Here is a 22,782-nt window from a genome sequence, read left to right as displayed (position 1 = left end):
AAATAACCAGAAAAATTTCGTTGGTTTAAACTTATCAAATTGAACTGAACGCGAATGTTGTTCAAGATACCTTGCTAATTGTCAATACTGTAATTTATGCTAACTTTATTCAATCGTAGTAGTTAGTACATATCCATTATCCGCGCGCCAATCCAATCAGTATTACTCGGCGCATTTAAGGTATAAGACGTACGTTGAATCATTTCTGGGTTTGTCTATTAGATAACCTAAGATTAGATAATTTATCGAAATAATCTAAGTACTCTTTATATCCTTTATCAGAATTTGTTGATTGTGCTTAAAGTGTAGACGTATATTATCAGCAGCCATGAAAGTCGTAATATTTGGATCCACCGGCATGACCGGTGTTTGCGCAGTTGAAGCAGCTCTAAAAAAAGGTAAATTGATTATGATTAATCGTGATTCGTGACTAAGTTCAAACTTGGCTTCGAGATATTATATTAAACTTTTTATGTAATTTTTACCTATTCAATTCTACATAAACATATTATTATCAAACATATAGTTAAAATAGATACGACAGAGTAAATTTTTATGAAAAATTTCAAAAATTGGTAAATTAATATTGGAAATTTTACTTACTGTTATTTTTTATCTTTCAGTTTAAGTTATTATTCATTTTTAAATTTGTGTTACTACTTATTTCTGTTTTATTTTACTTTTATTTATTTTCTGGTTGTTTGTTCAGTTTTTTTTATTATATTCTAATGTAATTGGTATGTGTGTTAAACTTGTAATGTCATATTTTCTTGTATTTCTAGGCATTCACATTGTTTTAGAATGTATATACTAAAAAAAGCAATAGTCATTCCATGATGCTTATTAAAACCGGAATATGTAATTAATATTCATTTCAACACAATTGTAGTTGTGTTAAATAATATGTTAATAACCTCATTATAATTTTAAACATTCAAATATATATTTTTTGACGGTAACATGCACTCTTAAAGTGTTTTTTTAATTTATTTAGGTATTAGCATTAAATAGCAATCAGAAACTTAACCTTATCAGTATTTTTCCAACATACACTTTGGAAAACATCTAATGAATCTCACAATTTAACAAAATGCAGATAGTATCTAATGTAATCATTAAATAAATTCTGTTTAGGGTACGAAGTCCGAGCTTTCGTACGTGACCCGTCAAAGCTTCCCGAGGACTTGAGATCAAAAGTGGAAGTTGTCAAAGGCGATGTCTTGGAAGCTGACTCCGTAACGAACGCCATTGAAGGCACAGATGGTGTGGTCATAGCCTTAGGTACCCGGGGTAATCTAGACCCGACTTCAGATATGTCAGAGGGCACGAAAAATATCGTTGATGCTATGAGAGCGAAAAACGTGAAGGTGGTATCAGCTTGCATTTCCGCTTTCCTGTTTTATGATGATGACAAAGTCCCAGAGAGATTTATTTCGCTCACAAAGGACCACAAGAGAATGTACGAGGAGCTAAAGGGATCTGGATTAGACTGGATCGCGGTCTTCTCACCTCATATTTCTGGTAAGTTTTTGTTGCTACTATAAAACTTTAATTGTTCATTTTTTAAAAATAGTTTTGAGTACGGGCTAGAAAATTATACAATACTTATTACTTAATTAAATCTCAATGTGGTTTTATACTTGAACTGCAACGTTACGTCTTTATTGTGTGGATACAACTGTTTTGGTTAAATATTAAACTTAGTATATATAACTGCGACTAATCTCAAGATTGATTCCCGGTTAATAATTTTTTCGGGGAACGCTATGCTTGAAAATAGTTTGAATCGAATAGATTTAAAGGTGGTACTGCTTAAGTGAAAAAGGGAATTAATGTACTTATAACAGAGTAAACTTAAATATCATTACTAAATGCGGTGCTAACAAGACAATTATTTTTATAATTGAGCACATACGAAAACTGAACGAACTCTCCCTTTTTGCAAAACTGTGTAGGGCTATTTTTAGTCTGCGTTTATTTTTAAACAAGGTTAAGGATTATTACGAAATTTTAATGACTTTCAATGCATAAAAGGCATTGCGCTGCTATTTTAAGATTGTATAAGAATCGTGATCACCTCTGCAAGTTATTTTTAGGGAAAGGTCAACAATATGTGTCATGAAAGATTGGGTATTTTTTCGATACTATTATTTTTCTTTTTTTATGGTTAAAAATGAATGTCAACTTAAAAAAAGTATTAAGTAGATAATCGTTGATGTATTAACAACGTCTGTCTGATGGCACGTTATAAATGGTGGCTGATTTGATTGTCTGTAGACTCTTTGCACAATGGGTGACTACGGTTCATAGTGCAGACTGCAGAGACAGTCTCATAGTTTTTCTTTGTTTTCCCTGGGGTTTTAGTTGTGATTTTTTTGAGTAGGTGAACTTCCAACATTTAACGATCTGCTAAGATAAAAAGAGTTAAAAACTTTGAGTGTTTAACGTTCAAGTAAACTAGAAGTTTCTATTTAAAAGTATATAAACGTGTATTAAAAATGAGTTGATCGAAAAGCTAATAAGCCATAATTATACTAAAATTTAGTCTGTTAATTTTCCATTTCCTAGTGTAGTACCGTGTATTTAACAATTCAATTATTACTATAAAGTTATGTATCAAAGACATTTTTTATCTGAATACTCGATTACACGACAAAGAAATGTTTATTTTTCACGCCTTCCTTCCTCTAATAAATATAAAAATAATTCGTTGTAATAGACCTTAAATATTTTTAGGTCAATATTAATATTGTTACGAAAACAATGATATTGATGTATGAAGTACCAATTAGGTGAACAATTCATAGAGATCGCATTGATTATTATTATTACTCACTACACGTGTTAGCTATGAATGTTCAATGATTACCATATCGTAAACATATCGTTAATCTTCATAGTACTGCATACAGGTGGAAGTTTATCATCGCCTTGGAGAGTTATAGACTGGAATTAGCTAAGGAAATTCATTACAAGTGGTTGTCTGGAAGGAATCGCTCGAAAGCGATAAGGCCGCCAGTTTCTTTTCATTAAATTATGTTAATTTTTTTTTTCCTTTTATGTAATGTTACGAAGTGTTTATTTATTTATTTATTACTTCTACAGCTAACATAAATTATATATAATTACAAACAAATATACTGAGAATATAGCCAAAGATGGAATACATGATACATTTAACAACAAAAAGATAGGGAACAAACAAACAAAAATTATTTAATACATTTGACTAATTGTGATTTAATTTATTTAACTATGCTAAAATAAATAACTAAAATAAATAAATAATTAATAAAAGTTATTAACTTCATTAACTTAGTTCATCCAGTCTAGATGTACGTTTTCTGAAGTAATAGATTGCAGTTTTGTGTCTTCCTTCGTTTCAAACTGTTAACGTCAACTGCCTGGGTCCTCGGCATACAATCCAGGGCTTTTCCCCATCTGCCATCATCGGCAAATTTGTCTGCAGTTGGTTGGAAAAAAATTCCATCCTGTACATTTTACAAAGAATATACTTTATTCTCTTTCCAAAGTCCATTCCACACGTAATTATAATCCAATACATATGCCAGGCTATACAAGTATGGTAAATACAAGAACGATAATTATATGTAATGTACAACGCTGTTGAAGCGAATTATTTATCATCTATAATCAATTGAATTTTCATTTAAATTCGAAATATGAATCAGTTTCGATAGTTGCCATTCTTTGCCTTCTTAGTTCTTCTTAGCCTGGTGGCTTTGAGAAATAAATAAATTTCGGTGTGATCCAATTTCATATTGACCTTTTAGAAAAACATGGTACTCAGCTGGTGCTCATTGCCTCGGGATTTAGAAACATACCCACACTCGTTAACATTCCCCCTTTTGACTTACATGAGCTGTTGACCCTTAATACATAATATAAAGTAATCTGTTAACAATATAGCATGCGGGTGGAAGGGTATTTGCAATAAAAGGTACCCTCATTGTTTGTCGCTTGTTATACAGATTTGTTCGTTTGTTTGATTGATCACATCCGTCTAGGACGTCCTGTTATAGAAACGGTGTAATTTCAGACAATTGGCAATATCACTATTCAACTTGTATTGATATTGCGATAACTGATCTTATGTCTTAGATCATAGGTTTCATTTAAATTGTATTCCTAGTAGTACATAGCTTTTTTTTTAATGGCTTTAATTTGTGCCAGTACATAGCTTATGTTAGTAACCTATGTTATCAAGAAAGACTTGTCAAGCTGTTAATAGAGTAAGATTTTCATGGTGGAACCTTTGTACCTACTTGTCGTATCGTGCGTTGATGAAACTTAGCTGCAGGTATTCCTGTCAAGCAAACTGAGCGTTAAGGCAGTTTTTGCAACCTTATGAAACCAGCTGCCCATGGAAATATTTCCGAACAAATGCTACTTAGGATCCTTCAAGAAAGAGCGCTGCAATTCGTAATGTCCGGCAACGCACTTATGAGCGATAGCACACAATACAATTTGAGTTGTTTGTTAAGGTTATGTAAGCGATTAAGCGCGATCTATATACTTAAGCTGACCCGGCAAACGTTGTTTTGCCATGTATTTCCATATTTTTCCTAGAAATAACATATACATGGCAAAACAATGTTTACCGGGTCAGCTAGAATAAGATATGTATTTATCCAACCCTACAAATCTATATCTCTTATTAAAAATTCTACATCGTTACGTAGAACCTATTTTTCACTTATTTATAAGCAGTTTTTCCTTATCACTCTCGCTTAAGAAAATAAACGTGGCATAAACCTAATGAAAAGTTTAGTACGTTCTTTCAAATATCAAATATATGTAAGTACAAGTCCTATATGATTTGTTTTGAGAACCTTTGCCCATCCTTTTAATCTACAGTAAATACTAATATTTGAGCAAATATCACTTTGGCCAAGACAAATATTATGTTTAGTTTGACGTATTTTATAATGAAGCTGAATTACTAATTCAAGCGCTGGCTGCCTAGAAAAATGAGTAGGTATATATATATCCTCGAACAATCTTGTATAAAGTAATTCTCAGGCCATAAGGAAATTCGTTGGACCTTGAAACAGGAATTTTAGTCTTACGTTTATGATGCATGTCGCATTGTAAATGGTAATCTAAGTTCGTAGGAAATACATACATTAAAATAAAAAGTTAATAATGATAAAGGTGCAACTTACACCAGGAGATGAGATTAATACAGCTGCTTCAGGAATATCCATGCAGACTACAAAGCCCGAGAACTTAAAATTTTGTTTCCATATTCTGAAGGATTTTCTGACCGCCATATTGTTTACAGATGAACCAAGCCGGGACATCATCGTTGAAGTCAACCCCGAGAAATCGCCTGGACGCGCCGTCTCCAAACACGATTTGGGAAGATTCCTTGTAGACTCTTTAACCGATTCCAAATACTATAAGACGGTTATTGGTCTGTGCAATGTACCTAAAGCATAAATACACGTATTGTCTGTCGTGTAAGCCCAACGAAAATGTTATACATGATTCCACTATATCGAATTAACATTGTTTAACATTTTTCAATGGCTTTTTCAAAGCAGGGTAAAAATAACTCTGATATGAAAGACAAGTATGTATTAAGGATTCAAAAAAGAATAAAAAAATTCAAAGCTTATAAATGTTATATACATTTCAAAATTTAGGGAAAATTCTTATTTATTGTTAAATTACATGTAAAACATAATTTATAGACTTGTGAAATTTACTTGATTTATTTACGCTTACTTGGTTGTTAATGCATTTATTTCAATAGACGTTGGTAAATATTTGTTTTATTTTTCCAAAAGAATTTCTAGAGTAAACGGAGTGGCTTCTTTCGTCAATATTAATGATTACTGCGAGATGTCAAATACTGGATTTAAAGAGAAAAACAAACAGATCGATGGAAAAATTCTTATCGCAATTATTAACTAGCGTATCAAAACCCATTTGATTGGTTTAAAACGAAACTTTTGCAATCATAAGGATATTTTGTATCGAAATTAAATAAATACCTACAGTTTTGTTATACATGGAACGAACTTCACTAAATATCAAAAAAATATAGAATGACGTTTTCTTAAATAAATAAACAATGAATTGCGCGAGCCGGTAATTAAAATAAGAGGTCAAGCGAGCAATTAACAAAAATATTCACATACATTATTTAGAATCCAGCAAACAAATATGCGAACAATCAGTGATATAATGAAATAAATGATATACGAGAATGTTTGTACTATACAATACTGTCGATCGGTTAAAAGAAACAGATGAAAGACAAAGCCTCTTTTATTACTGGTCATACGAAAAAGCAATGCGACACTCGTGTGATTGTGATAGAAACTATTTAGTATATTTATTTGATTTACCAATCTTACAATTCGTATACGACCAGATTTTTTATTTTATTTATAGAACAGGGGGCAAACGGGCAGGAGGCTCATCTGATGTTAAGTGATACCGCCGCCCATGGACACTCAATGCCAGAGGGCTTGCGAGTGCGTTGCCGGCCTTTTAAGAATTGATACGGTCTTTTCTTTAAGGAATCGGATTGGTTCGGAAATACTTCAGTGGGCAGCTGGTTGTTTAGATATTTTTATATCTAGCAACGGTAAATCGATTGTACTTTTAGTAGAGGGCAAGTTCTGTTTACCTCTACATCAATACATAATTTTTAATGTTTTATTAAGTTGCCAAAATATTCTGTTCATTTAATATAATGTCAAAGCTATCTGAACACATAGTAGGTGTTGACACGAAGGTTTTCGACGCCAAAGTGCTGGGATACAAGTCAGTTTCGCTAAACATGGAATATGGGCTAAAGCACCATGGTTTCATTGTTCCAGAGTTGAGAGCAAACTGTCCATCACTCCAAAAAGACTCAACAGTCCAAGAACTTAGCGTTCCTGATGATTGAGACAACTTCACCATCGGTTGAATTAAAATGCTGGCTCGCGGCACTGTATTGTTATTAAACACTGTCAGTGTGTTTCTACTGAAGCTGCAATTAGCAACACTTAGAGGACCGTACGACGAACTCGATTTAGGCTGAAACGATATAGACGATAAGAGTATTAACTTATCGCTGCTGGCACTGGAGAAAGTCAGATTAAATGGGTCGCCAGAAGATACGGTATCCGATTCCCACGATTCTGTAGTCCACGGCGATGGTATCATGTCCAGGGTATCATCTGTGGTGAACGAAGATATCTTTTCAAAGTAGGTTTCACCGGCGAATGATGATGTTGAATTTTGCGTTCGGGTGTTACTTTCACTCGACATGGTGGGTGTGCTTGTGCATATCCTCAATGGCCTTTGTCGTCTCCAAATAAACAGTTTTCTGTGAGCCACTACATCAGAATCAGATACCATGTTATGTTCATGCTGTGTGGATTTTTGACATTGTTGTAATTGGGTAGCAATTTGCAGCGATTTCGATAAGCCAGCGGTACTCTTGAATCGTATTGTACACGTCTTCAAGTAATTGGAAAGGATACATTTTGAGGATCAGAAAAGTCCCCGATAAATCAACGTTGTTCTTACATAAAATCGCCTGTTTTTATTATAACTATAATAACTAATTTGTTTTAAGCAGAATGATTACATAATAATTTTTAATGAGTTAGGTACTTTACAATATTTTGGCCATTTCGAATTCGTTGTGTATTTTTTTGACATTTAATATTGACACTGTCACTATATATATTGAAATAGACGAATTGTAAAAACCAATGTAAATCAAAGAGTTTGCATGATGCCACAAAAAAAGTTCATCTAAAATTTCGCAGATTTATGACAATTGCCACAGTTTACGCCTTGGCCAATAATTATACATACATCCTATATTTTTGTAGGTTAAATAAGTTGAAGAACAACTTATTAAAAATGTATATCTAGAAAGACAATAAAACACCTTGTAAATCAAGTTAACCATGATAACACTATTATAATTCTAGTTCTAAAATAACACATAAAGTCAATAATTAAAAATATTAAACGATTTAATAGGCATGATGGTTCTGTGAATAAAGTCCCCATGAAGATTCAGACTACCTTTGTAAGTAAAAATAACGACAAATAATATTATCGTATCAACTGTACTCATATCAAAACGATAAACTGATACCGACCATAAATTGATAATCATTTTAAGGTGCACCTCGTCTTTTTCATCATAACCTAAACACAATTCAGCTTTAATGGCCTATCCCAGCACGAATTGCTGTGTCTATCAATCAATCAAAAATCATTTATTCATATAGGTAACATAATGTACCTACACTTATGAACGTCAAAAAAAAAAGAAATATATACATTAAATGATTCTAATTTTACATTTACTAGTCTCGGGGTGGACTGCGGTGCGCAATTGAGAGCTGGAGCACTGAGGCATCCCGCATAAGGCGATTGTTGGTGGCACCTTGGGGTTTTAGTGGGTATGCACAATGGCGAGTCCCACATAATCCTTCTGCACCAAGCAGTCGCGCCGCGGAAGGGTATGCGCAATGCATTTCCCCAAGTAAAAAAAAAAAAACACTGAGGCGCGCCGGCTCGTAATAACAATTAGTTATGTAAAACATAAATTAATTTAAATGTAATTTTGACAATTTTTATATCTTTTTAGAAACTGGTTACTTGGCTTGCGATAAAATATATCGTGTAAATTTCAAAATCATGTTCTATATAACAATTAGTCATAAAATTAATTCAGTCTAAAAAAATGGCTGTTTCGATTTTTTTTCTATCGAGCGAAGTTATTTAAATATACAGAAACTACTCAATTGCACCATATATATTTTCCATTACCCTACTTTAAGAAACAATGACAAAAATGGAATGAAACTTTTTTGGTTTGGCGACCGGATAGGTGCTTAAGAGACTTGTCACGATAAGAATAATTTTGTTTTGATCAGGGCCGGATTTAGAGGGCAACGGGGCCTCCACAAATCTCACGACTAGTCAACAAGTTTTCTTTTGATATTTTTTTTCGCTGTTTTACCTTTCGGGCCTCCACTCCCTAGTTGTTCGGAGGTAAGGCCAAGGCCGGAATTAGATGTACTGTAGTACAAACACTCATGATATTCATTCTCATAAATGCAAATAAATAATTTCACAACACTCTTCAATTATCATATATTTATTTACACATTTTTTTCTTAGAATTAGAAAAAACAGTTTTTCTTTTCTTTTTCTGTTTTGAACGAACACCCATCAGCATACAGAAAAAAAGTATTGTACCAAGTAAACAACAGAACGAGAAATTTCAACATTTTTATATGAATTCAAATATGTAATCAAGTAAATCGAAGATGAAATTTATATTATTTCTTGAATAGGTGAGGAAACTAGACAAAATTATTTCTATAAATTTTTGTGTTTGTATCGGCGAGTCGCCTAAGAGCAGCGATGAAGAACGAATGACAAATGTTCATGTACGAAGTATATTAATAATAACACACTATAATAATTAAAACAACATTTTTTTTTCGAAATAATCTCCAACTAGCAAGTATTGCAGACACTTCTAAGACGATATAGGACCTTAGTATAGACCCTAGTGTGTGCTTACGAAACTTACGCACGAACCAAGCAATAAAGTAAGAATGACGTTTGGTTGTTTTTACTTAAGACCTGCTAAACTTGACAAAAAATTTAATTAGATTCGAGAGAGTTCATTGTCAATATCAAATTTCAATTTACATTATCCTGACTTTGATTAATTAATTGGACAATTGACCACTCAACAGCGCCAAATTGGCTATAGTTATTTTTTTATTTAGGTAATTAAATACAAATTTGAACTTTTGTACATGGCTGAAGCACAAACCGTGCAGGCCAAGAAAGGGGAAAAAAATAATACAAATTTGAGCTTCGCTTGCTGAGGCTTTGTAGACAAATATCACATATTAATTTGTCCCTGAATGGCTTCTTAAGCTATCTTTACTTTTCTCCTTTAATAAATGTATATCAAGCAATGTCTTCCCTAATTCCCCGGTTCGGAATCCCTTGATCATCGTACGAGCTGTTTCTATTAAATCTGGGACATCCCTCATTTGGCCGTCATAATCGCGAACACGTCTTATCCGGTTGAATTTCGCACTGCCAGCAATTAGTACCTACAATAATTATAAAATAATGAAAACGGTAATGGCGGGAAGGAATAAATTATCTTACAAAATCTATTCGGTATACCTATATATTAAAACATTATCTTGAATTCATTACTTTACATTTCAATATTAACTTAAGCCAAACTAAATACAAAATGTTTCATTTTAAGCCAAATTTTCAGCAACTGCAAAATCGACAACAATAAGTCTATTTTTAATAAAAATATTTCTTTCAGGACATGGTTTTATTTTTAAAAATATTTACCTCATTATTTAACAGGAACTAGTTACAATATGGTATGTTTTACATTTAATAGTCGTGCAACTGTGTTTTTGTCATTAAAATTAATAAAGAAAGCACTACTTAAAGCTGTATTCCATTACTGTATACAGCTGTATACAGTTATTTCACCCTGAATCAGCAATAAAATTGTCTGTTGCTATGTAATAATTTAAGTTACAAGCTTGTTACAGTCTTAATGCAAACAAACAAGCTAGTGAAGTTAACATACCCTATTAATATCATCAGTTGGCTCCTCCAATCCCATATATTCTACATATTTAAAGTTCTCATGAGCATTGAGCCAGTAAAGCAAATAGTCAGCTATTATCTCTTCACCAACTAAATGGTCTTGTAATGATGCGCAAAGCGCCAGCTTTAAACCCATCTCTACATTGGTTACTGATGGTTCTAAAATACCTATATGCATATGGAAATGAAATAAAATGAATAAATATTTCTATTAGACTAATAAATTCTACATTATGTAAATTGTTTTTCCTACTTAGAATACTGGACTGGATTTATAAGGTATTAAATAAGATAAGAAAAACTATGGAAAAAACCTTGAAACTGCCCATAATAATAAGGTACAAACTACATTACATAAACAAGTAAGGTTTAAACTACTTATATAGTATTGAATGAAAAAAAACATAACATATTTATTTACACCGTTGAATGTATGTAACAACTAGAAACCTTACCAGGTGTATCAAACATGAAAATATGAGGATTGCTATTTATCCTTATCTTAGTATGCATGCTCTTTGTAACTCCAGCTACCGCACCAACTTGTAAAGCATGTTTCTGGTGAGTGTTTTTACTTCTAAGCATGTTTATTAAAGAAGATTTACCCACATTAGGTACACCAATTATCAATACATTATAATCTTGTTCTTCACTGCGATTATATCTGATGGTAACAATTAGATGCATTTTTTATTAAGAGAATAATTCTTTTTTACATTAAGATAATTAAATATGTATAGAATATTTTTTTTAAATAAATTAAGTAATGATAACAATATTTGATGAACGAAAATTACAGATGTAAAAATTAACAATTACTTAAATAGGAAAATCTATTGGAGTTTTAAATTACCTGTTGGAGTCCTTTATTATGTCTATCATAAGCGGTTTGAGTATTTTAAGTCCTCTGCATAACTGATCTTTGCTGTTTGTAAACACCACATATTTCATACGTTCTTCTGCCATTAACTGATCCTTGATTCTTGGTACTAATGAATTAATGGCTAAGTCTTTCTTATTTAACACTAATATATGCGGTTTTGCACCTGTTATTGTACTTGTAAAAATGGGATTTCTCCCAGAAAAAGGAATTCTTGCGTCATGAACTTCGATGACACAATCGACAGATTTTAATTTCCTCTGTATCTGTTTTAAACCTTTATTCATGTGCCCTGGAAACCAACGCAGTAAATCTTTGGCTACGTACGGGCAGGTTTTTCTAAAGCTGTACGCTGCTGCATCAAACTTTAATGCCATTATAAGAGGTTATGTTTAAGTTAATATCAAACGTAAATCACACCATATTTTTTATATAATAATATTATGTAACATAGTACTTGACATAAACAGTTGCATATACGTTTTGTATTTTAAGCATTTAAATAAACTAAAAAAAAACACACAACTTTTTATCAAAACAAATAAACTTGCAACTTGTCAAATGTCAACATATTTATTGAATGTCAGTTGTCAAGTACCATGAATCCAAAAGAAATTGAGTTTTTTTCCATGATAAAAAAGGAGTCGTCAATTAAAATTGTTTTCAGGAGTATACGTTATATATTTTATAGCATGTATCTCTCTATGTGCTTTGGTAAAGGCTCATCTCAATATTCTAAAAACTTTTGTATTATAATCAATTTAAGTAATTTTTATTAGATTTAAAAATAGAAATCGCGACAACAGGGCCACAAAACAATAAAAAGAATAAGTAGAAGAAATTATAAATTTTGCAATCAATGTGTGTCCTCGATGATAGGTACGGACAGCTTTTAAAACATAACACTTATAAGATACCAATGTTTACCATCATCAAACTACAAATTACCTTTAGTTAGATTGAGACATCAATATAAAAATATATTTTGAACGATTTTCTAAATTAGTAATTACTGTACTACTGTAATTTGTAATTGTAATTCATGATCACCGAAAGAATTTATCTATGTTACATCCTCTACATGCCAGTTAATTAGATGTAAAAAAGTGTTAGAACCCGTCAACTAATGACATTAAAAATAAACACTTCACAATTCACATTATTTTTATTCTAAGAGATAACGTTCACGTAATCTAAATAGGTAGAAGGATATACGGTCCTTAAGATGTCGAAGACATTTATGTTGGAACCTGATTTAATCGCAGCCGGTGAAAATGCAATGCCAGAGCTCAATAATGACTTAGTTTTAGCCAAAAACTTTTTGAAACAGCAAAGTGCAGCTACAGCAGATTCTTTGTGAGTATGCCAAATTATATTTAATTTATAGCCAGATTATAGATAGTTGCAGCACGATTTCTTAATTACTACGTTGACTTTTCTGAACTACGACTCGTAAGTTATTGAAGGTAAGGTTTTGATTGAAACCAAACGTTGAAGGTTATTACCATTATTTTATTTATTTATATGTATACATAATCTTACATAGAAACAAGTTGGTGTGGTGGAAACACAAACTGGACATAGTTTTTCTGTCCACCGAGACGTCGAACTAGTAACTAGATATGATCATTCCGAAATACAGCGTGAATGAAGAATTTTAAGACTACATTTACTAAGTACCACAGCAATCGATACATTTAAAAGATATTTAATATAACATCCCACTCATTTAATTAATAGTACTTGTATACTTTACTAAGGTTTACAGATTTGTCTCATATAATAAACATTTTTAAGGTATGACCACCTCGTTGACATAGTTCAGAAGATTCTAACACAGAAACCGCCAAATGTAGTTGATAACTTCGAGCAATATTCATGGGAAGTGAAGCAAGAGAAATTTCGGCCAAACTTCGACTTACTTAACGATATATATTTATCACCACCTCAATTAGCCATTGTGCGGAGAGTGGATGAAATGTTTCGAGTAATAAATATTTGTTTAACTTGTAACTGTCGCAGATACCGGCAAACTTCTTAACCATTAAACAAGGGAGTGGGGGAAAGTTTGCGCACATCACAGCGCGGGACACAAACGTCAACTGATTGACCAATCACGCGATCGTTACGTTACTCTCCCGCCTCCCCTCTCTCAGTGATAGCTAAAAATCACTTCTGCGCAGGCAAGGACATTTGTTCAAGATGTTTGCCGGTATCTTTACTTTTTAAGCAAAAGCCACATTACGGTTTGATCTCCGTTTTAGAGGTTTTTTATCTACGAGAACCGACTATCACTAATATCTCCCCAGTAGGCTTATCATGTAAACCATAATGCCATACTAGTTCAAAATCTGATTTTCAATTGTCTGAAATTGGTACTCTGTACAAAAGTGTCAATGCTGAATATTCGAGAATAATTATGACGCCAAATAACGACGAAACCGATTTTCCGATATGGTTCTTAAATTATATGGATACAAATCTGCAGCTAGTAGCCAGTAAGTCGCAGAAATTGGATGAAGTAGGCGAAGAGGAACAGGAATTAGATCTAGAAGAAGAAGATGCGAAACCTCGGATAGCTGACCTCATAGATAATAACTATTACTTCAAACAGGTGACTCTGCATTTGTATATGTATATGACTATTTATGTGTTATCTGCTTCATTGCTACGAAAATGGGCAAGAAGTATTGGAACCGCTAAAAATCTTTAAATAATGAGTAATAGTATTAATAATAATTTATTTGCATAAATATTATATACGTACTAAGTGTAGTACCTACCTATAGTATAGTACCATACCTTCGCAGATCTATCAGCCGCAATGTCTTGCACAGGGCCATATTAAGGGGAGGACATACAACAGGGCTACATCTCCGGGGCCTCCAACCAAGAGATGTCCCCACAATAGTCTTTAGAAAAACATAGTTTTGTTAATTACTAAAAGAATCTACTTGGTATCACAAAATTCTCAGTTGAGAAACTCGATTGAAAAATGGTTCATTTTATGTCGAAATTAATTTTTTACCCCGAGGGCTCCAGCCCTTAATCCGACCCTACCCATGCCCAATATTTGTTGAAGTTTTATTAGCAAATAAATATATAAACATGAATTTCTTGAAATTATTCCAGGCTGGATACGGTTTACCAGATAATGAATGCTATGCTCTTTACATAGCTCTTAACATGTTGGCTATCAAAGAACCAGTTGCCACAGTAAGGTAAGTTTTTATTTTTAAATATCCAACGTTTTGCCTAAAACACATAGAAAGATCATCAGACCAAATGTTTTAAATTCTTGTTTTTTAAACAGATTCTTCGGTAAAATATATGGTACGAAGGCTAATTACTACATTGCGGAAACAGACTTAACAATTGAGGAGCTAGATCGAAGGATTCGGGTAAATTGATAAGAAAACAAACCTATTAACAAAATAGTTTGAATCCAATCTAATAAAACAATTAAAAACGCTAATTTAATAAAATTATAGGAAAGTGGCTTGTCTTACGTATAAAAAAACTGCAAAGTAGGCATTAGCCCTAATATTTGTGTATACGGGGCCTATAAATCTTAAATATAATCTACTTGATGGTAATAGAGACTATCATTATATGTACTCATACTTTTTTGCGATTGTAAAGGATAATCTCAAAAACCTATGAAGCATGAAAAAGTATTCTGTCACTTATAAAACGCAGAATAACGAGAACTTAATCTTGGTAACTAATGATCAATTATTTTATGTTAAGGAGTTCGAAATGAAGGATATGCCTGGTGAAGGAGAAGGTATGGATGAAGATAGGCCTCATGAAACGGAGGAGCAGAAAGAAATAAGTAAGAATAAATTATTTCAATGGAAAAGAATTCTTTAAATACTAAAACTATATAATTAATCAAATTTATTTTAAATCACACTACTACACATTTTCAGTAGTCTATTTGCTTCTAGACTGATACATTTAGCCCATTACTGGTCTCTCTCTCGTAAACGTATTGTTAACAGCTGATGGAGGCATCGCGCGCACGATACCCCTACCTCTTTTCATATGTTCGATGCAACCAGTCAAAATGAGTCTCATATACCATAGAGGTTTTTTCAAACAAGTACTAATATAATGGTTCTAGTGGGTGAAGGCGAGACACGAGAAGAGAAACCCAAAGAGCCAGTACCTCCGAAATTGCCCCCAATTCCTACATCTACGTGGCAGCCGCCTCCGCCCATACCAGTTGAAAGACCAGGCCAAGGAGTTAATAAGAAAGTATGTTTGGTGTCTGAATTACTCTGTAATTTTATAAAACAAATATATTTTGTACTCTGTGCTTGGAGCAAGACTTACAACCTAAAATTCTAAGACGATGTCATTTACATGTCCTTAATAAGGGTAATTTGGATTTAATTTATTGTAAGTATAGTGCGAGATAACAACTGGTAAATAACAAACGCATAACACACTTAAATCTAAATCTTCTCTTTAAATTGTAACTCCTTTTTCGTAATATAATACATTTTTTAATTCAATATAGTTTAATGTGTGGGTAGATGCAGCAGCTTAGAAATGCAAATTCTTCTCAGTTACTCTTGCTGCACTTCCACACTCTACCTCTATGTGTTTCTGGATAGCCGCATCCACACCGGACGATCCAAAATGAACCAGCGATCCCGCGATCGACGATCCAAGATCGTGATGCGTGGAGCGAGGATCATACTAGACCGATCCAACAACAATATTTTGCGATCCGGACTGGCTGCTCCAACACGCTCCAGCCGATCCATACTGAATCAGTTGAACTTTGTCTGGCTATGGAGTCACATGCGAAACGACGGCGACAAATAGCCAACAACAAGCTACATTTTACTTATATAATATTATATTAACGACAAAAATTGCGAAAACGAAATAATAATTCTCAAGAATACATAAAAGTTACGGCTCACGCGACTCAAAATCGCTACGGTCCACACCGCGCGCGCCAAGCGACTGGCCCCTTTGAGCATGAACAAAACACCGACATCAAATGGATCGCACGCGATGTGGAGCGCGCCCTCTCCGCCGCGCGCATGACGTATGGCGTGCGGCACGTCCACACCGCCTGAACATTGGGATCGCGAGCGGCACGAGCGCGATCGGAGCGCGATGGATCGTCCGGTGTGGAAGCGTCTAATGTCTTGACAGTCTTCTCTTATAATCTTATCGAGAATATTTACTATTACAAAATCATAAAATAAATTTATACTTAGGTTTATTGGGTATGCAATTTGCCGGGGGAATCTTGGATATGCCTTCCAGACCTGACACCTGACCAGGTCCGAGTGGCCCGGCTCTCTGTCAGATGTATGACTGGTGATTTGGATGCTGAGGTAAGATTAAATAATTATCATATTTAGTTTTCTGTTATGTATTACTTATTACATAATACTTTTAGATGCGTGTTAGAGTTTAATATTTATCAATATCGATAAAATAAAAAAATAAAATACGTTTATTTTGAAACATAAGATCGTCATGGTACCTATCACTTATTCCATGTCATTAAAATCGAGCCTGTTGGCATCCCTACTCATCGGCAAAGAAGACAGAGGGTGTTGGCCGAGAGAAAAAGCCGGCGTAAAAAACTCTCGGTACTCTTTTAAAAAAAAAGCAAATCATCAAACAATTCTACAATATTTAAAACAGATATAGCAAATTAATTAGAAGTAGCCTGCCCAGCACTAGTCCCAGGCCCTTTTATCAACTAGATAATCACTAACTTTATAGTAAGCCTTTTTACACAGCTTTTCTTTAATACATTTCTTAAATTTAATAAAAGGCAGAGATAAAAGAGCATCTGGGATTTTTTTAAAGAAGAGTATCCCTTTTCCCAAATAAGAATTACTAACTGTAGATAGTAATAATACACTATTAACAATAGATACAGTATTAACTCTTCTGAACGATAAATCGACGACTCTAAATTCAATAGTTTTAGTGAGAATCAATGCCATACAGACGCAGAAAATATAATAATTTGTGTGTGTAATATATCCTAGCATTTTAACAGGCTTACATTGATATATAGATACAAACATTTCCGCCATTCGATGGTACGGAGCGTAATTATCTTCGTGCGCAAATAGCTCGAATTCAGGCAGCTACGTCCATCTCACCTCAGGGTTTCTTCACTTTTGGTTCCGGAGAGGAGGAGGAAGATATTGATATGGAAGAAGGAGCTGGTACACAATTAAGTTTCATGAAGTAGAAGTTGGTTTAATTACTTTAACGGTTACTGAGTGTGTGAGATGAGTATACAATAAAGTGAAAAGTAAAATTATAAATTAGTAGAGAAAATTCTGAGCGCAACTATCTCGTATAAAAGGCAGGTTATAAGGAGTACATCACAATGTACACTTATAAACGTCAAAAACAGAAATGTATATGAAATGCTTCTAGGCGGTAGATACCGCCAGTTCTCAAATCATAGGCGTAGAACGGAAGAGAGGAACTGGCAATAAAGTCTCCGCCACTTTTTAATCGCCAAGTTTCTGTATTACACCACGTTTGTAAGGAGCTGCAACCATGACACCATATTCCACATGACATGTTAGTGATTAATTAATAAAATGTGAAAAATAAATAAATGAAAAATTTATAAAATAATTAATAAAGTGAAAAATTAATAAAACACCTAAATCAAACTAAAGATTTGTCCTCTATCAGCAGGAGGCGTGGTGAAATAGTAGCACGCAAAGCTCTCATATTCATGTAAATTAATTCCAGGTGATTTAGCTTTCAATCCCAATCCCTTCTACCAAGGGCACACGTTAAAGGATCTACTGGACACCAATTTAACATATTGGGTGCATCACGGGAGACATATTTTGAAACAGGGAAGAACCATTTGGTGGAACCCTAATGCTGGAATGGTTAATATGAACTTATTAAGGCTTATTACTTGAAATAGGACAGGCATCATTCCTTGACTGACATTATTGAGTTAGAAACTATGACCAATTGTATTATCTAGAATATCATTCATAATTGTAACAAATCGTAGTTTTTTAAGAATAATAATACTTTTTAGGGACATTCCTTTAAATAAAAATAATAACACGCTTGACATTCTAATACCATCCTTTTTTAATAGGAAGAGGGGTTAGAAGAAGAAGAGGACGAGGGTCCTCCTCCAGTGGAACCGGAGAGTGGTCCATCTCTTTTTACCCCGCTATCAGAGGATGCTCACTTAGAGGGACTCCCAGCTTGGACCCCCCGAGTCAGTTCTAGTCTATCCCCGGATAGAGCCCTCGTTACTTTGAGAAGCAACGTGTGGCCTGGGGCTGTGGCGTATGCCACTACTGGAAAGTAAGTTTTAGTACTTAGTAGTAGTTTTGTTAAATATACTATATTTAGTTAATTTGAAATTTTTAAGAGAAATGAATGTACACGATTATCTAAGTCCGTGATAGGAACTACGAGTAACCTAACAAAGAAAATAAGCGAGTGATTGCATAACAATAATTGCGTCTGTTTTTTTTGGCATCGCATTACCAAGATACGCCAAATTGAATACCCTATGAATGGCCTTTCTCACAAGTCAGTCACTTTTTAATCATCCATTGTCCAAGTATCCAAATTGCCAGATAATTTCCACGTAACTGGAAAATCTGATTCGGTGTAACTTGCTCGATACAAAAAGTCACATTAGATGCCATTTGTAAATTCGTAGGAGATCAGAATGTATGTACGTCGGCTGGGGATTGAAGTATCAGCCGCCGAATTTTTCCCCACTTCAACTGCCTCGGCCCGAAGATGAATACATAGTTGGACCTGAGGTTATGGAAATGGCTGATCCCACTTTCGCTGATGAAGAGGTAAGAGATATTCATTTGTTAATTTTCGTATCTCTCCCAGGATGGTTAGTTAATTATTACTGTTTACCTTCCTCAGTTTATGGAATAAATAAAAGCTCGTATTGGTCCTGCGAGTTTTGAGCTTAGCAACATATATTTTTATTTATTTCTATTTATTCAGAAGACATGCGTCGGGGAAAATGAAATTTTCTAATGTAATATCCATTTTCGAACCAACTTTGGCTATCCTACATATCGAGTCGTAATTTTGCATTAAAGAAACAACTGGGGTGTTTCAGGCATACCGTATTGCTCATTTGCCTCCACCCCCACCACCAGAACTGCCTGGAGAGGGAGAAGGTGCCTTTGGAGAAGAAGAGGAAGATGAAGATTAATATCTTTGTAATAAACATTATTTAGTTACGAGAGATTTTATTGAAATTGTATTACCTATAGGGTTATAATTTACGACGGCCAAATTTCGCACTGGCTTTTAACTCGCCTGTCTTCATCACAGCGTGAATACAATTTGACAGAAAGAGTCGAAAGTCTGTCGTGTTCACTTAATATGACCCAAATTTTTTGTTAAAAGATTTTATAGTACTACAAGCTTTATTTATTAACAATCTAAACTAATACACCCGACTGTGCTAGGCAACAAAATCGGGCAATGTTTAATTTGAGTTTAAAATATTTAAATATATGTATATATATATATATATATATATATATATATATATATATATCTACAGGATACGATAATTTAGATACCAAAACAATTAAATCATGCGCATTATACCTACTTGATCCACTGACATACATAATTAATCTATCGATAGTAGAAGGGATCTTTCCTGAAAAACTAAAAATATCAATTATCAAACCATTACATAAAAAAGGAGCAAAAACACAAATGACTAATTATAGACCAATAACTTTAATTCCCATATTATCTAAAATTTTCGAAAAAGTCATGTATAATAAAATAGAGAATTTCTTTTTATCATACGATATTCTAAAAAAAGAACAATTTGGCTTCAGGAAAAATCGTTCCACTACCCTTGCGTGCTTTACCCTAGTTAAACAAATTACTGAATGCTTAAATCATAAAATGCTTGTAGGTTGCATCTTTTTAGACATGACAAAGGCTTTTGACTTTGTATGCCATGAAAGACTTTTAAAAAAATTAGAATGCTACGGAATAAGAGGTAATGCCTATAACTGGGTGAAAAGTTACCTTGAAAATAGAATGCAATATGTGGAAATAACAAAGATTTGTAAACTAAAACAAAAAACCTATAGATCCAACTATAAGAAAAATGAGTACGGAACACCTCAGGGCAGTATTTTGGCCCCACTACTTTTTCTAACATACATAAATGACCTCCCAGATGCTATACACCAGAACTGTATACTATTTGCTGATGACACTACACTTATAATAAAAGGCAAAAACGACCAAGATTTAAAAAACAACTTAATTAAATCTCTAGACGACGCCATCAACTGGATGAATTCAAATAACCTACAAATAAACATGACCAAAACTAACATAATTCATTTTCAGACATATAACTCTAAAACACTAATAGACGTACAATATAAACACAATAAACTGGACATAATGAACGAGTGTGTATTTTTAGGTATAACGATAGATAAATTTTGTAATTGGAAATCACATATTGAAAAATTACAGAACAAAATAGACCGTTTTGTTTTTGTGTTAAAACGACTAAGGGAAACTGTTAACCATGCTGCGGTATTAGCTGCTTATCATGCATATATTGCATCGATAGTTGCGTGCCTCTATTTAAGAGACTCAAAGTGTTATCTCTTCCATGTATTTATATATTAGAAATGTCCCTGTTCGTACACAGAAATATACATATTTTTAAATCGAATGTAGTAAGTAGTAGACATGGGGAGAAATTGGCTGTGCCAAAAATAAATTTAGAATTATTTCGGAAAAACGCCTTCTGTATGGCAATTAAAATTTACAATAGATTACCGAAAGAACTTAAAGATCTTCCGACAAGAATCTTTAAAAAGCGACTTAGTGCATTACTTTTAGAAAAAACGTACTACTCAATAAACGATTATTTGTGTGAGACATGGTAATTTATATAAATTTAATTATGTATAATAATTGACTTAATTGATATGAATCTGACTAATAATGTAAAATCTAAACTAAGATAAATTTGCGCGCCACTGTGTGTGGCAGAATATGCGAACGACTGACAATTGTACCACCTTGACATTTTATACCATATTCGTGCAATAAATAAATTATTATTATTATTATTATGTTACTTGTTTTCATAAGATGTGGGTAGTGTCAAAAAAATACAGTGTTTTGTGAAAAATTTATTAAACTTAACAATATCACATCAATATCGTTACTCGCATCTTAAATGATTTTACGATCATAGTACATTTTAAATAAATATAATAAAACAAAGACGTATATATTTCCGCACTAAATACACTAAACAATGCTATTGCAATTAATATAGTATATGTTTATTGCAGACAATGAAACAAATAGCTATATTTTTCAAACACAACATGAACGTGAGGATATAATTGCAGTTGCCTGAATTAAAATAAATATTAAAATCGTGCATCACCACTTCACCACTCTTTCGTTCGCTCTCCGTTCTACAATTTATATATTTTTATTGTCTCTGGTTGATAGAGCTATTATTTTTACAGGTAAAAAATGTACTATAGGTAAGTGGTCTCAGAAAATTATTGCAATAAATTGGAGCTATCTGTATTATTACTATTTCTTATGTTTATGCAGCTGTGGGGCGGACAATTTCACTTTTCCTGGGAAATTCCTGGCAACATTCTCTTCTTTGACCGCTTTTAACAAATCCTTTTCGCGGGCGGATGCCATCTTGTCCCGTAAGAATACTTGGACAGCTGTTTTGGCTGCTTTCCCTCTTTTGCTTGTGCCCGGGGTTAATTTCACTTTAAACCTTGATCATGGCAAAATAATCATTAATTTACGTTCATTCGTAGAAAAAATAACTTAAATTAACTTTAAATATAAACCAAAAAAAATTATATATCTATGTTTAAAACATATTAAAAAGCTTTTTAATTATTAAAAAAACCTTTGTAAGTTAAAATATTAAGATGGCACAGTAGAACTGTCATTTTCATACAAAGGTATCGACAGATGGCTATTACAATCCTAATGATTACTGATTGGATTTTTTTTTCAATATTTGGATTAAGATGCCTATCTCAGATGTTCTAAAATGGATTGATATAGGTTATTGGGTTTGGACGTAAAATTAACTGACTTTGATGTTGTTTTTTAATTGTTCAATGATGTTTTTAATTCAAAAGAATCAAGGCAATTATAATGCTTCACTAAAAAGTTTCAGGCTAGCAACACTGCAATCACATTTA

The 22,782-nt window shown here is 33.2% G+C and overlaps 4 protein-coding genes across 4 annotated transcripts in view; 2 read left to right on the top strand and 2 right to left on the bottom strand.

Annotated features, from left to right (window-relative positions):
• The first annotated feature begins 36 nt into the window (after nt 1-36).
• Nucleotides 37-5,956, top strand: LOC111001233 (flavin reductase (NADPH)). Its single transcript, XM_022271037.2, has 3 exons — nt 37-398; nt 1,135-1,521; nt 5,306-5,956. The coding sequence occupies exons 1-3, from the start codon at nt 329-331 to the stop codon at nt 5,461-5,463; spliced, it is 615 nt and encodes a 204-aa protein (XP_022126729.1). The 5' UTR covers nt 37-328; the 3' UTR covers nt 5,464-5,956.
• Nucleotides 5,957-9,129: 3,173 nt separating this feature from the next.
• On the bottom strand, nt 9,130-12,063 carry LOC111001297 (mitochondrial GTPase 1). Its single transcript, XM_022271154.2, has 4 exons — nt 11,504-12,063; nt 11,106-11,314; nt 10,631-10,818; nt 9,130-10,124 (listed from the first exon to the last, which is right to left on the bottom strand). Exons 1-4 carry the CDS (start codon nt 11,905-11,907, stop codon nt 9,915-9,917), a joined length of 1,011 nt encoding a protein of 336 aa, XP_022126846.1. The 5' UTR covers nt 11,908-12,063; the 3' UTR covers nt 9,130-9,914.
• Nucleotides 12,064-12,605: 542 nt separating this feature from the next.
• Nucleotides 12,606-19,779, top strand: LOC111001270 (radial spoke head protein 6 homolog A). The gene is made up of 13 exons (XM_022271102.2): nt 12,606-12,886; nt 13,328-13,517; nt 14,019-14,144; nt 14,663-14,751; nt 14,844-14,931; nt 15,281-15,365; nt 15,657-15,790; nt 16,771-16,890; nt 17,589-17,742; nt 18,287-18,432; nt 18,654-18,868; nt 19,233-19,377; nt 19,656-19,779. The coding sequence occupies exons 1-13, from the start codon at nt 12,756-12,758 to the stop codon at nt 19,749-19,751; spliced, it is 1,719 nt and encodes a 572-aa protein (XP_022126794.2). The 5' UTR covers nt 12,606-12,755; the 3' UTR covers nt 19,752-19,779.
• A 1,946-nt stretch (nt 19,780-21,725) lies between these two features.
• The window catches only part of LOC111001242 (nuclear export mediator factor NEMF homolog), an 8,843-nt gene continuing 7,786 nt past the window's right edge, over nt 21,726-22,782 (bottom strand). Inside the window, exon 15 of the mRNA XM_022271051.2 lies at nt 21,726-22,343. Within this exon, the coding sequence (XP_022126743.2) occupies nt 22,145-22,343 (199 nt within the window). The 3' untranslated portion in view covers nt 21,726-22,144. The remainder of the gene's footprint in view (nt 22,344-22,782) is intronic.

The sequence above is a fragment of the Pieris rapae genome, chromosome 11 (assembly GCF_905147795.1).
Source record: "Pieris rapae chromosome 11, ilPieRapa1.1, whole genome shotgun sequence".
NCBI classification, from domain to species: Eukaryota; Metazoa; Arthropoda; class Insecta; order Lepidoptera; family Pieridae; genus Pieris; species Pieris rapae.
This window is presented reverse-complemented; position numbering and strand designations above follow the sequence as displayed.